At 39.5% G+C, this 14068-nt stretch overlaps 1 protein-coding gene across 3 annotated transcripts in view; it reads right to left on the reverse strand.

Moving 5' to 3' along the window:
* ALLC (allantoicase) overlaps window positions 1-14068 on the reverse strand; it is a 50068-nt gene that overhangs the window by 18669 nt on the left and 17331 nt on the right. For all 3 annotated transcript variants that reach the window (XM_036749143.1, XM_036749141.1, XM_036749142.1), the window contains 3 exons: window positions 8301-8426; window positions 5622-5701; window positions 4112-4244 (listed from right to left, as the gene is read on the reverse strand). In XM_036749143.1, the coding sequence (XP_036605038.1) occupies window positions 4112-4244; window positions 5622-5701; window positions 8301-8426 (339 nt within the window). The remainder of the gene's footprint in view (window positions 1-4111; window positions 4245-5621; window positions 5702-8300; window positions 8427-14068) is intronic.

A 14068-nucleotide genomic window follows, 5' to 3' on the forward strand; every position in this document is an offset into this window, starting at 1 on the left:
TCATACTTAGCCATATTTAAACAATCATCCCTGCACCTAGTACAGACAAAAAGAATTTAATAAATATTTGCTGAATGTATGAAAAATAACCATAAAAGTTTGCATTTACAGGGCTCCTTTATGGTTTACAAAGTACTTTCCTCACAACAGGAATCTGTTGCTGGATATTAGTCTTCCTTATGCACAGATCTGATCACACCCCTCCTCTGCTCAAAACACTTTAAAGTTTCCCTAGAGATCTGGTACAGAGGTGTAACTTTTAATCAATCAATGTAGGGAACTCCCAGCGTGGAAATTCCCACCCCTAATGCAGAGCAGCAACTCAATTGTAAGTTAGAGACTTATTATACTGAGCTAGCTGGAGTGCTGAGAGAGAGCACTGAAAACTTAAGTGATCTAGACAAGACTTGAACTCAGGTATTCCTGATCACAAGACTGGCCCTCATTCCACTATGCCAATGTTCTTGCTGTTTAGTCATTTCCTAGTCATGTCTAACTCTTCATGAGCCCTTAGAGGGTTTTTTCATGGCAAAGATACTGGAGTGATTTGCCGTCTCCTTCTCCCAACTCATTTTACAGATGAGGAAACTGAAGCAAATAGGGTTAAGGGACTTGCCCAGGGTCACACACCTGGCAAATGTCTAAGGATAGATTTGAACTAAAGAAAAGGAATCTTCCTAACTCCAGGCCCAGCACACTAACCACTGTGCAACCTACCTGCCCTAATGTTCCTTATTATATACTAAATAAAATGCAAACTCCTTCACTTAGCATTCAGGTCCTCCAAAACCTGGTGCTGCCCTACCTACCCTTCCAGTCTAATCTACCCTCACTCACCACTCCTCCACTGCTTGCTTTCTACATCTTGTTCTGGGCACAGTAGTCAAATCAATAGTACATATGAAAATGGCATGCCAATTGACTTTCCTCATCATAATTTCACCATATCCGTGACCTTCCCAACCAGCACTCTCCCTTATACATATTGTCTTCTCCTGTCAAAATGGAAGCTCGTGGAGGTCAGGGACTTTTTATATTTCCATCCCCAGCACTCAGTAGAGAGCCAAGAGGGTAGTAAGTGCTTCATAAATGCTTTTTCCATTCATTCACTCATTCAGACATAGAATATTCTTCTCCATGCTCAGACAAATTAGACTTGACATTTCCAGAGATTTTTTTGTTTCCATGCCTTTTTCAACACTATTCCTTATACGTAGAATGCTCGAAATTCTTCAAGATCCTGTTTAAATGCCACTTCCTCATGAAATTTCCCAGATAACCCTAATCAGAAATCCTCAAATAGCACTTGTTGGCACCTCTTTCATCCTTTTATATTTTATTCAGTGTTATATTTATTTGTGTGTGTGTGTGTGTCTATTCCTTTTACTAAATGATGAGCTATATCATTTACCTTTGTATGTTTAGCACATATTAAGTACTTTCTATTGAATTTGAATTTCCATTTCATTTAAATGTCTCCTACAGTTGCCACCATGAATCTTAATATGAACACTCAATAAAATTTCCCTGACAATATATATTCTTTATACCTGCTTCTCCTGCAATAGTCTTCATTTATAATCCATTACAGCCCACTCATGTTCATCATTTATCTCTCCATTTGCCTTTGGACGATACTCAATTTTAGTTTTTCAGAGACTCCTGAAGTGTCCCATGTCTTGCCATATAAACCCATCCAAAGAATGTTAATTTTATGAAAAAAACGTATCATTGTTTGAGGCTATCATAGACAATATTTATATAGTACCTACTATGTGCAAGGCACTATGCTCAACACTTTACAAATATTATCTCATTTGATCCTTGCAACAACCCTAGGAAGTAGTGCTATCTATCATGCTCCTTGTTCTACAGATGACAAAACCAAGGTCAGCAGAGCTTAAGAGATTTGCCCAAGGTCCCACAGCTAGTAAATGGTGTTTGAGGTCAGCTTTTAACTCAGGTCTTCCTGACTCCAGGCCCAGCATTCTATTCACTGTGACACTTAGCTGCCATGAGAGAGCAAAAAGAAAATAAAAATACATGGAAAGGGCACAGAGACAGCAAAGGATAACTAATATACACGCTGAGCGTTCCGTTGGTGTCCTTGCAACGTCAAGAGAGAAAAACACACACACACACACACACACACACACACACACACAATACCCTCCAGCACACCGATTAGAGTCCCTATAGAAGATTGTTGGGAGGACATGAGTTACATAGGTTGGGTACATTTGGATGAATATAATTGGTGGGACCACCCACATCTATAAGAACCCAAAGCAATGAAAATATTAGGTACTAAAAATAAAAATGAGGAAACTCCTTTATATAGTCAAATTCTTCTTTATACTCTAGGTACTAAATATGTAACAAAATAAAAATAAAAATTTGATGAAACTGGACCTGAATATTGGCAAGTGTAATTATGGAAGCCTTGATACTCACAACATATAAAATTAAACAGTATTGGTACGAAGAACAGGAAAATATGGTGTAAGAAGTAAATCAGCAAGACAGGCCTATAAAAGTAATATCAGTGTTCTGGATCACTGACCATCATGACTGGTCCTAATGTTAGAGAAGAGATTCCTTTGCTAAAAGTAAAGACACTATCGTGTAACTTTAGAAAGTTAATATCCTCTCTCATTTTTTAATCAAAACCATCAAGGACCCCCAAACAACTCGAATATCATTCCATTTGCCAACTTCGGTATTATACCATGTTATGATTGCCCCCCGTCCTTTCTATCTGTAACACTTTATTCGCACTCTCCCCACAAATCACTGCCATTGTAATCCTTCCCTTTCCTCTAGGCCCAAATCAGATGCCACCTCCTTTGTGAAAGTCTTCTCTGACCTCTTCAGATGAAAGAGATGACTCTCTGCTCAGATTTCTCATAGAAAGCTCCCTGGGACTTCTCTTGTAGTTTATTTTATTGTCTTCCCTTGCAGCTAGTTGTACGTTTGTCCTTCCCGTTGCTATCGTTGTTCAGTCATTTCGGTCATGTGCAACTCTTCATGACCCTATTTAGGGTTTTCTCGGTAAAGATACTGGAGTGGTTTGCCATTTTCCTTCTCCAGCTCATTTTACAGATGAGGAAACTGAAGCAGACAGCGGTTATGTGACTTGCCCACGGTCACACAGCTAGTGAGTGTCTGAGGCCAGATTTTAACTCGGATCTTCCTGATTCTAGGCCCAGAGCTCTATCCACTTACTGACCCACCTAGCTGCCTCCTATGTTACAGCCAAATTAGCGGCCACCCCCCTAGTTTGGCTGTAACACAGAATGAATGAAAAGAAGTAATAACATAAAATAATAATAAAATAAGTAATACGATAAAATATGAAATGCTTCAATGATCCTACAAACTGTCTCACATTATGATATTTGAGCCTCAACCTCCCAGATGTATAATAGTAGTTATAATATTGCTACTGCTTGCTTAAGTTTTTCTTGTAATGTGTATTAGTGGGCCTTATGAGTATTTATCGTATCTTTTGTGTAGAGGAATTAGATACCTGTCCTATGCCTGATTTGAACTGTACAGTGAATACTCTCTACTCCCCACTTTTTGAGAGATGCGAGATGTGGCTGAACCTACATTTTAGACAATTTCCCCAAGGGTTTCAGAGAGGGTGTATAAAGAGCCAAAGAGGTTGAGAAAAAGATACTGCTCCTTCTTTCTGAAGGCCAGAATCCCTCAGGACTGAACCCAACCCAAGCATACATAGATCTAGAACCTCATGAGAAGGGCCTCTTAGTGGACTCAAGAAGAGGGTGAACTCCCCATCCACCCCAGACCCAAAATGCGGGTTGGTTCTTTATTAATCATACAGGCAATGCCATTAAGGACTAAAACTCTAAATTGAAGATGCTAGTGCATGGAGGTCGTTCAGTTCAATCCGACAATTAAGTACCTGCTACAGGTAAATCAGGTAAGTCCAATACATACTTATAATAAATCAATTAATAAGGATTACATTGAGCTCAGAGGGGGTGAAACAATCTCAAAATCTAAAGATATAGAAAAAAGCCATTTCTCTTTTTTTTTCTTTGAAACATAAAAAAACCATAGAAATAGAAATGAGTGCCAGTGTTACCTGGAAAGATGTTGAGCCTTAGATGGGTCCATCTTTGGTGAGAAGAGACAGGAAAATAGTTGTGATTGGTGCCTGCATATCCTGGTTTGAGTTTTTCTATGGGAACCAGACATTGCCAATTGCTTGACTCCAGCTAGTGAGAAATAGCAATATGTTAAACGCAGGATTCTTGCTAAAGACAAATTGCTCCATCTTACTGACTTGTGGGACATGATGGAAAGGAAGCTTTAGTTATAAAAATTGAAATTCAGATGCCTAATGGAATAGGGGAGTAGAAATCGGTAATCAAGATTCCAAGGGTTTATTAATAATAGATGAGGTAAGGTATAGGACTGGACTTTTGATTGTTGTAAAGGAAATTCCTCCCTGGGAACTCTCTACCAGTGTGGATCAGCATCTTATTTCCAACTTAAGAGCCTTAGAGAGTTGCCTAGAGCACTGAGACTTGCCCAAGGTCATACAGTCAACTTGTGTCAGAGGCAGGACTTGAACTCAGGTCTTTTGGGCCAGCACTCTATTCACTACATCATGCTGTTCTAGATGGGGTAAATAGAGCTATCATTGGCAATGTTTGCACCTGGGGAAGCAGTATTAAATATGCTCTCTATCAAGCACTGTGGGGAAGGGGTGAATGGGAGGAGAAGACACCAAGTCAACATCATACAGAAGACCTTGGAACACGATACCATGATACCATTGCTATGGAGGAGCAGGAAGGGTCCAGAAATTCATCTAGTGTAAATTTTTATACCATCTAAATTTCAGGGCAAAATTCCGGTTTTCCCCTGACCATGCACCCCACTAAAGTGTGGCATCTCCTTTATTCATTTATTTTATTACATTGTGTATTAGAGGTGGATGTGCTGGAGCCAGGTGGAACTAGCTAATTTTCAGTGTGAAAATGTATGCCTCAGAAATCAGCAAATCGGGGCTTGATTATTGGTTTTTTGTGATTGTCTCAAATTAAGAAAGTAGTGGAGAAAATGTTAATAATGCAGATTAAACTGAAACGTGCACTTAGACATACATGGAGAAGGTGGGGGACAGTTAATTGTTACACATTTACTCCCGGATTTACAGCTATTGTAGGCAATGCCTTATGCCCCTATTAGATGATAAGCTCTATGAGTCTTTTCTAAATTTTGTATTCTCCCACCACCACCCCAGCTCCTCTCAATACTCTGCTTAGTATTGAGCACAATGAGGGCTTAATAAATTTGGGGCATATTTGTATTGACATTCCATGAGGTTCTCTCACTTTCAAGTCTTTTCAGGAATAGAACCCTGGGACAGAAATGAAGAATTACAATATCTTTTGTGGCTATTTCCATGAGCCTGCCCAAAAAACTAGGGCAGGTCAACTGATCTCACTTTGTAATATTTTCCTCTTATTTTTATAAAGAGGACCATGAAACTGTATTAGGTGAGGGCTTTAGGGAAGATTTAATGAAATAATGATGAATTTATAAAAAACACATCCCAGAGCCCTTTCAGATCTTTGGTAACATACCATCTCAATGGCTTCAAATTCTTCCTCAGTGGCGGCACATCCTAATTTTGCCCCTCTTGGTGGTATGTCTGGTATCTCCTCTGAAAGAAACAGAACCCAAAAGGCAATGATGATCTTCATCTCATCACTAAATAACAGAGATTCTTTTGGGAATTTTAAATATATAACCTTAAATAAATGATCAACTCAAGTACCACAGTTTTAGCCTAAGAGGGGACACCTCAGAGATCATCTACTTCAATTTTACAGATGAAACCAACACCTAGAGATGAGACATCTTAGCCTATATCACACTGCACAGCTTGTTAACAGCTAAACCAGAATTCAATCCCTATTCCTTTAACTCCAAATGCAGTGCGGGTTTTTTTTCTACTGTTCCATGCTGCCTATAAGGGGACACTCACATTGGTTAAATACTTGGGATAGCTGTGGTATGGTGGAATGTTCCATTTGTCTGGCACTGAGAGGGCTTTGGTTTAATCCCTGCCTCTGACATTAACTACCTGGGTGACCCCTGAGCAAGACTTTTCACATCTATGAAACTCAGTTTCCTCATCTTTAAAAGGAGATTAGACAAACTAATGTCCATGCTTCCTTTTAGATCTAAACCCTGTAGCCTTTCTTCATTGTTAAAATATACATTTATGATGAAATAAGCTAATAAAGTATATTTTACAGTTCACTGCTTGTCAAATATATTTAGTATTATTTCTTAGTTGTGTCTCAGTTATTACAAATCTGCACACATTTTCCAGGTTTTGACAAGCCAAGATTTTGTATACTGAAAGGTGAGTTACAGAAACAAAACTTTCCCTATGCAATGTTTCTAGAACACCCGTCAGCAGCCAAAGACCCATCCATAGATGGATTTTTCAACATAGACCATTCACTTGAAACTTCAACACATCACATTTTTGTATTTCTGTCTGATGCCATCACTTAATTGCATTCATATGTCCCATCTCCCCAACTAGAGTGTAAGCCCCTGGAGGGCAGAAATTATGTGTTATGCTTTTCTGGATCTCTCCCTCTACCCCAAGACACTGTCACAATAACACACACATAATATATGTACAATAAATTAAACACCCCTGCTTAAATGTAACAAGATAGAGGTGGAAGGAGAGAGGTATTTCTAGTAATATACAGCATCAGATGTTGTTACCTAAAGGCATGTGACATTGTCTATCGGCAAGTCGCTTAACCCAACTGGGCCTCAGTTTCTTCATTTGTAAATTGAAAAGTTTGGACTAGATGGCCTCTGAGCACCCTTCCTGCTCTAAATATCTGAGTTTATGCATGTAGTGAAATCACAGGTATAACTCGTGACTCCACCGGGAGGTAGAGGCAACAAGGCCCTTCAGGGAGTCTCCAAGATACTGGAACAAGGGCCTCTTACATCTATTTACAGCATCACCAAACTCACTGGAAGCCAGTGAGAAAGCCAGTGTAGCCAATATATGACTGTGTGCTTATGATTAGTGTAGTCTTAGACAAATTCACCTCTCTGGGTAATGATTTCCCCATATGTAAAATGAAAGAGTTGCATGAGACTATCATTGAGTCCCCATTCAAATTCCACAATTAGAATCCTTTATATCAAGAAGCTATATAGAAGAGCAAAAAGAACCCTGGTGTTAGAGGTTTGGGATTTAAATCCCAGCCTGGTTGTTAATTCACTGTGTGACCTTAGATAAGACACTTCATTTCTCTGGGCCTCAGTTTCTTCATACATAATATAAAAGGGTTGGACGAGACGGTTGCTAAGATCTTTTTCCAGTTCTAAATCTTATGATCCAGCAACTAGGACCAACTTCCAAGTTTCAAAATTTTCCTGAATAAAGCACCCAACAGTATATTCCCTGCCTCTACTTTCTATCACCTTTGGCCAGCTTACTTCCTCACCCCATGGATAGTCTTCCTCACTCCATGAGGGTCTCATGAATAAAGTCTCAAGAATAAAGTCATGTTAAGTGAGGGGAGCAGAACCAGGGGGAACATTGTGCACAACCACAGACGTATTGCTTCTGTGATGACTAACTTTGATAGACTTGGCTCTTCTCAGCAATACAAGGTTCAAAGACAGCTCCAAAGGACTCATGATGGAAAGAGCTATCTAAATCCAGAGAAAGAACTATGGAGTCTGAATGCAGATTGAGGCAAACTGTTTGCTCTCTTTTTTTCTCTTCTTTTTTGGTTTTGTTTCTTCTTTCTCATGATTCATTCCATTGGTCATAATTCTTCTTTACAACTTGGCTATTGTGTAAATAAGTTTAATGAGAAGGTATATGTAGAACTTATATTGTATTCCATACCATCTTGACAGGGAAGGGGGAGAGGAGGGAGGGGAAGAAAATTTGGAACTCAAAAACCTGTGGAACTGAGTGTTATAAACCAAAAAATAAAAAATCTAGAAAAAAAAATAAAGTCATGTTACCAAAGGAAACCTAAGGAATACAAGGAATAGGAAATTTGCCTTGTAGAAAATTCTTCAGCTACGAATTCTAGAGAGTGGGAAGGAAGCCTGGACTCTTGGGCTGGTTCTGCCATTAACTGTGTGACTGAACAAGTGATTTCACTTCAGTTTCCTCATTTGTAAAATGAGGAAGTGGGGCTAAAGAGTCTCTATGGTCCCTTCCATATCTTCATATATTTAAGACAAAGTTTCCTATTGTATACCATTTTGTAAGCATGCTGCCTGTATTGATATTCTGGGAGCGTGGTTTCCAGTGAAGAAAGCAGTGTCTATATCAAAGCCACGAATAAGCCCTTGTATTCCTAGTTGGATGATACACCAGTCATGACCTATGAAACACAAACAGCAAATACATGTTGTTTACATCGAGTGCAGGAAGTAAAAGATTTTTTTTCTCCAATTATGTTTTTCAATTAACAAGCATTTATTTTCTCTCCCTCCCACATTCCCCACCACTGGGAGCAAAACAACAAAATCTTTATAATAAATAGACAGTCAAGTAAATTCTCACATTAGCCGTGACTATCTAAAAATGTTTCAATTCAATACAAATCATCAAATATTTATTAAGCCCACTGTGTTAAATGCCAGAAGACAAAAACAATGCATCCTCTATTATCAAGCAGTTTATGTTTTTACGAAGGGATACAACATGTACATAAGTAAATATAATAAAAGGTAATTTGCAGAGGGAGAGCACTGGGTTCAGAGAAAAATCTGAGAGAGTTTCATGCAGAAGGTGAACGCTGAAGTAAGGCTTAAAGGAAGATAAAGATTCAGAGAGGAAGATTTGAAGAGTGCTTAGCAAGCATGGGATACAATTTTAGAGGATACGTAGAAATAGAAGAGGAAATGTCTGGTTCAGGGAACAATGACTTCAATAGGAAATGGAGTGATTAAAAAAAAGTAATGGTAATGAAATAAAATCGGAAAGATAGTTTGGAATGAATCCATGAAGAGTCATTAATGCCAGATCGGGAAGTTTACACTCTGTCCTAAAAGCAATTGAGAGTCAATGAAGGGTTTTGAGCATGTCATTGTCATGGGAAGATTTTTTTGACAGCAGTGAAAAGAGGATTGGAGAAAGAGAAAACTATAAACATGGAGATCAATCAAGGAGGGGGATATTGTTAAAGAGGTTGAAGGCGTGATCTAGGATGGCAGCAGTGCCAGCAGAGAGAAGAAGAATTCAAGAGACGCTGTGGTAGAATGAGCAGGACTCAGCCACTAATGGGATGAGTGGGATGAAAGAAAGCCGGAAGGCAAGAATGATTCCAAGGTTATGAAGGATGGTGGTCCCATCAATAGAAATAAAGAAGTTTGAAAGAAGGAAGGATGCCACAGGGAAAGAGGATAATTTTGGTTTTGGACATGTTGAATTTCATTCTGGTACAAAAAGAAAACAAGCATTTGGTTTCCTTGAGTTTTAATGACAAGGATTCTCTCCTGCTCCCATTTTTTTGTTGTGTTCTTGTTCAGCCATTTCAGTCATGTCTGACTCTTTGTGAGCCCATTTGGGGTTTTCTTGGCAAAGATATTGGAATGGTTTGCCTTTCCTTCTCCAGGTCAGTTTATAGATGAGGAAACTGAGGCAGGCAGGGTTAAATGACTTTCCCAAGGTCATACAGCTAGAGTAAGATTTATATAAAATGAACATAATATTTTTTCCCAGATTTTATGACCAACTATAATCTGATGACATCTTGCCATTCCCTTTTATTTTTTCATCTAGACCTATGATTTCATTACTATCAGGAAACTCCCTCTAGCAATTCAGATTGACAACAGTTCCGCAGCTTATTGTCTAGAGAGCTTCAGGGGCACCAAAAGGTTAAGTGATTTGCCCAGAGTCACACAGATAAAATGTTCAAGGCAGGATGTGAACTCATTATCCTGAGTCCTCTGGAATACATTGACCAAGACCCTGAAAATGCTGACTGGTGGGGTTTCAGGGCTTCTGACACAGGTTCTGGCAAGGACGCTCATGCTGCTGACTTTATAACATAATTATCACTGCCTAACCTTTGCCGTACCTAAAGCCTTGGGCATGTCAAAAAGTATCCCAAGATCTGAATCTTCCTAGGGATACGTACAACGCAGGGAGGACACAAACTCCAAACCACAGGGTAAGCCACCCAGAAAAGTAAACATCTTGCCATTTTATTAAAGGGTCTTAGTCGGGCTTCTTTCCTACTCCTGCACACACAGGAAGCTCTACTCCCGGAGAATAAGTAAAGGCCAGTTAAGAAACAGTTCAAGAACGCAATCTCGCACGAGGGAGAGGCAGGTAGCCAGTGATTATGAGCAGTGCTGCCCAGAACCAGCCCTCTACACCGTTTCCTAATCATGATAACAAGCTACCACTTCCATCACCACTCTTCTTCCTAGCTCCCCTTCATGAATTTATTGTCTTTCCCCGTCAGAATATTAGGGTTTTTTATGACAGCTTACATTTATATCTCCAGCATTTAACAGAGTTCCTAGCACATAGTAAGCACTTAATAGATGCTTTCTCTATCTATCAGATGAATATCATCAAGTGATTTGACTGATTAAACATTGAATACGTACCAGGCACCATGCTAGGTACTAGGGGTATAAAGACAAAAAAAAAATTTCTTATCCTCCATGAGCTTATATTCTACTGGATGAGTTGGGCCCTAAGTTGAATCAAGGAAAAGCCTGGCTCGCATTTGGGAAAATCACAAGCAATCGATTGCTTTCAACAATCCCAAGTTGCTTCTTGGTATAAAAACCCCTCTTTTTAACCTAGTAAAGCTGGGTAGTGTTGAATCTTAGGATATTATAGTCTCTGAAAAGTCAAGGTTGAAGTGAACCAGAGGATATAGCATATTTCCAGTGATCTATCCACAAAAAGTAGCATAGGGGAGGGTATCAAGAAAATGTATTATTGGAAAAGGAAATGGGAACAATCATATGGCAAGAGAGAAAGGTAAGAGATGGACAGCCCAAATGTTACATTTTGTGATATCCATAAAAGGTAAGGAGGCCTAGAAGGAAGATTCCATCTGGATGAATAGACCCTCCATGAAGGACCTATTGGAGAAAATGGGTAAGAATCTCACAGGATGAGAAGGAATTTGTACCAATGTTAGAGAATATCTACATCAGTGAAATTGCAGAAACTCTGAAATATTAAAGTATTAAGAAACACTAACCCAGATTCCCAGATTCTACCTGCTTTTATCTGCTATAACTATCTATGACAGGGGTGGGGAACCTGTGGCCTCGAGTTTTATAGAACAAATCCTTTTATTAAGGGGATTTATTCTGTGAAGTTTGTATCCAGTCAAAGGGCTGCACTTGAGGACCTAGGGGGCCACATGTGGCCTCAAGGCTGCAGGTTCCCCACCCCTGATCTATGACATCAGAGAAATGCAGACATGTTACAGTGACGCTTGGGAAAATAAGACTGCTGCCTTTCTGATCCCACAGCTCAATTGCCCTGCCTTCTTCCCTCCTTCCTGCGACAAACAGTCAAGACAGTAAGACAGATGGACAGACACATAGACCACACACACACACACACACACACACACACACACACACAGAGTAGAACAAAATTGTGCTCATCATAGCCTATGGCATGTCCCTAACTTTGACCCAGAATGCCTTTAAATAGTAGGGAAGGAGTCCCAGATGAGTCAGATACACAGCCTCCACTGACCCTGAGACACACTCAGAGGCTACACCACCCCTCCCCCCCAACCCATCCATCCACCCACACATCTCCAGGCTGTGTTCAGACTCTGGAACAGAACAAACACCACTTTAAGTACATAAAACATGTGGAAAGACACACACTACTCATTTTCTTGGTCGTTTTCCCAAGAAGGCCAGCCAACAAACAGAAGGCAGATACCCAGCACCCAAGGACTAACAGGGCGAACACTGCCGAGCTGTTCATATAAACCCTACCTGACTCTGTCCTTTATCACCTCTTCACATAAAACCACTCATCCACAATAGGATCCTCTGAGTTGGTTTCAGTGATTAAAGAAGCAACACCAATGATATTGATAGCTCCCTATGACCTGACTACACTTGACTATAGTGCCCAGGAATTCTTCCCTCTGAAAAGGCCGTGGCGCCTGGGCTCCTATATCAGTAACACTCCCTATTATGGAGGTTTTCTGTGCCTGTATTGATGCTGTCCATGAACACAGATATTTGTCATGTTTCTCCCTCTCTCCCTTCTCCCTATCCAAATCCTAATCATCCTGTAAAGGCCCTGTTCAGGTTTCTCCTCCTCCTTGACTACTCCAGCCCATGTTGTGTTCTGGGGATGTCTGGGTGTGAGATGATGGGAGTTTGCAACAGTATCAGAGTTGGGGGAGCAGGGGGAAGGAGAATATTTGAGAGATGTTTCAAAGATGAAATTGATAGACCTTGGCAACAGATGGTATATTGGAGGAGATAGGTGAGTTATTCCTCTCAGGTAAAAAACCCATTTTAAAGTGACCCAAATTAGTTGGAGTCATCCGGTGCAATTTTTAAATTATAAATTTAAATTTTTAAACCTTATTCAATGATTCATACCATGAATGTAAGCAAACATGCATTTCTATAATATAAACATATTTCTATAATATAAATATTCATCACAATTTTAAACGAAATCACTTCCTTAAAGATTGATGGGAAATAACAGTGAATGAAATATTGTTGTGCTATGGGTGAGGATCATGATGAATTAAGAGAATCATGAGATTTGTATGAATGAATAGTGAAATAAGCAGAAACAAAAGAACAATATACACACTGACTATAATGTGAATCATATAATGTGAACTGACTAAAAAGAAGCTCAACTCTGAGTAACATACTTAATAGATAATAACTAATTTTTGGTCCAGGAGAACAACAAAATATTGTTTTAGCACAGAGATAGGGGGGACTGGGGATAGAATGATATAACATATCAGACAAAGTCACTGTAGGGCTTCATTATTTTTCTTTCTTACCAGAAGGCTCAATTTGGGGAAGGAGACATGGGATATAGACAGATAGACAGATGATAGATAGATGTATATATGTGTGTGTGTATACATATATATATGTGTGTGTGTGTGTGTGTATAAATATAGAAATATCTGGAATAGCTGTGATGTGAAAGGAACAAGCATCAGTAAAACTCATTTTAGAATAAAATTTTAAAATACCAATAAAATGGGTTCTTTTCTAAAAATGATTTTTCAAAATGAGTAGATTGGGGGGAGGTTATAAAAACATTTCAATATTTCAGAATATTTGAGATTTCGTCATTGTGGACAACTCCTCCCACTGGTGCGAATCGCAACCTTTTTGTGGTTTTGTGGGTGGTGTCCAGTGCTTCTACAGCCAGAAACATAAAATCCTCAACCCGTTGCCAAGCTTTTTGGTGATATGGCTCTCCACACTTAGCTGATCTGGTTCCAGGACAGCCCATTTACTAACCAACAACTGAAGCCTTTTAGAAGGACCTGGCAAAGCTTGCCCTTTACTGTCAGTCAGTCAATAAACATTTTGTAAGCAGCTATTTTTGTACCACGCACTGTGCTAAAGGCCAGGGATACAAAGAAACACAAAAGATAGTCCCTGACCTCAAGGAGCTCACAATCTAAGGGGGAGGTTTTGGGGGAGAAGGGTGGTAACAGCAAGCAAAAAATATATATGCAAACAAGCTCTATATGGAATATGTAGGAAATAATTTACAGAGGGAAGGGATTAGAATTAAGAGAGGTTAAGAAAGGCTTCTCGTAGAAGATGAGATTTTAGTTATGATTTGATGGAAGCCAGGGAAGCCAAAAGGCAGAGATGAGGAGGGAGAGTATTCCAGGCATGGAGGACAGCCAGAGTCAATGCTTTGAGAAAGATCTGGTTTGACTTGTTTGTGGAACAGAAAGGAGACCAGTGACACTGAAATGAGAATAATTGGAAAGCTGGGGGAGGAGCAGAGTAGAGAATGTGT

This window comes from Trichosurus vulpecula, chromosome 3, assembly GCF_011100635.1.
Source record: "Trichosurus vulpecula isolate mTriVul1 chromosome 3, mTriVul1.pri, whole genome shotgun sequence".
Lineage (NCBI taxonomy): Eukaryota > Metazoa > Chordata > Mammalia > Diprotodontia > Phalangeridae > Trichosurus > Trichosurus vulpecula.